This window comes from Sphaeroforma arctica (genome assembly GCF_001186125.1).
Source record: "Sphaeroforma arctica JP610 unplaced genomic scaffold supercont1.6123, whole genome shotgun sequence".
NCBI lineage: Eukaryota > Ichthyosporea > Ichthyophonida > Sphaeroforma > Sphaeroforma arctica.
The window spans coordinates 738-1747 of NW_014034435.1; the positions used below are offsets into that span (position 1 = coordinate 738).

General features: G+C 42.1%; 1 protein-coding gene across 1 annotated transcript; it reads right to left on the minus strand.

Moving 5' to 3' along the window:
- Positions 1-781: 781 nt before the first annotated feature.
- SARC_15441 (hypothetical protein) lies at positions 782-968 on the minus strand (the record flags this gene model as incomplete). The annotated part of the gene is made up of 1 exon (XM_014290437.1): positions 782-968. A coding segment is annotated over one exon (187 nt), but the record flags the coding sequence as incomplete, so codon positions are not given.
- Between the last annotated feature and the right edge of the window lie 42 nt (positions 969-1010).

The following is a 1010-nucleotide window of genomic DNA, read 5'->3' on the forward strand; positions in this document are numbered from 1 at the left end:
TGAAATACACAACCTTCACTCAAGATAACACACCAAAACGGAGGCTTCGCAGTTGCCGTTGATATAAGTGCACGTGGAATTGGGCAGTCCACTACCCTGGGTAAGACCGTAGGAGTCTGGAGAATAAATAAAGCAAAAGACGAGCAATGTCAATAGTAGATGATTAGAGAGATGCACTATCCTGGACAAGACCGTAGAAGTCTGGAGAATAGATAAAGCAAAAGACGAGCAATGGTAATAGTAGACAATTAGAAAATTACACTATCCTGGACAAGACCGTAGGAGTCTGAGGAATATACAAAACAAAAACAAAGCAAAGTATATAGTAGACAACTAGAGAGATGCACGAAGGTAAACAGGCGCTCAGACTATACTTAGTTACAAAGGAATAGGTTATATGCTCTATGACACACTGGTGAGGCAGAACAAGCAGACGTATTCAACGTAACTACAATATACAAAAAAAGAAGCTCATAGTAGACAATTAAAGAGGAGATTGGTTGTTAGTGAGGCAGATGAGGAGACTGTAATGTGTTAGACGGAGTTTCAGATAAGTCATCGCTATTCAGCTAAATACCGACTACGAAGGGGCGGGTATACGCTTTATAGGTTAGAAGACGTTAGAGCCGCACGAACCAATTCAAGGCATAGCAATACCAGACACTCTGAGAACGTTATTTACATACACACGCCCCAACTGCAACAGCGATGGTGAAAAGGGAGTATACGGAATGGATGTACAGTACAGATACTGGACAATGCATCTTAACGCGTTAAGTACCATCGTATTTCTCCAAACAGGCTAACCACAGGCCAAAAGACGTGGCGAAGTATGTGGCCTCCAAGTCAAACACGTTAACGTTTCCTGCTGCTAAAAGAGGCGGCGGAGGCGTATTGGCGTCTTTAAGCACCAGCCAATCCTGCACAACAGATGTGCACGCAGAATCAGTGTCTATGAGATTATACATGATTTTGAAATGATTGTCATATACATGTAAATATATTCGAAC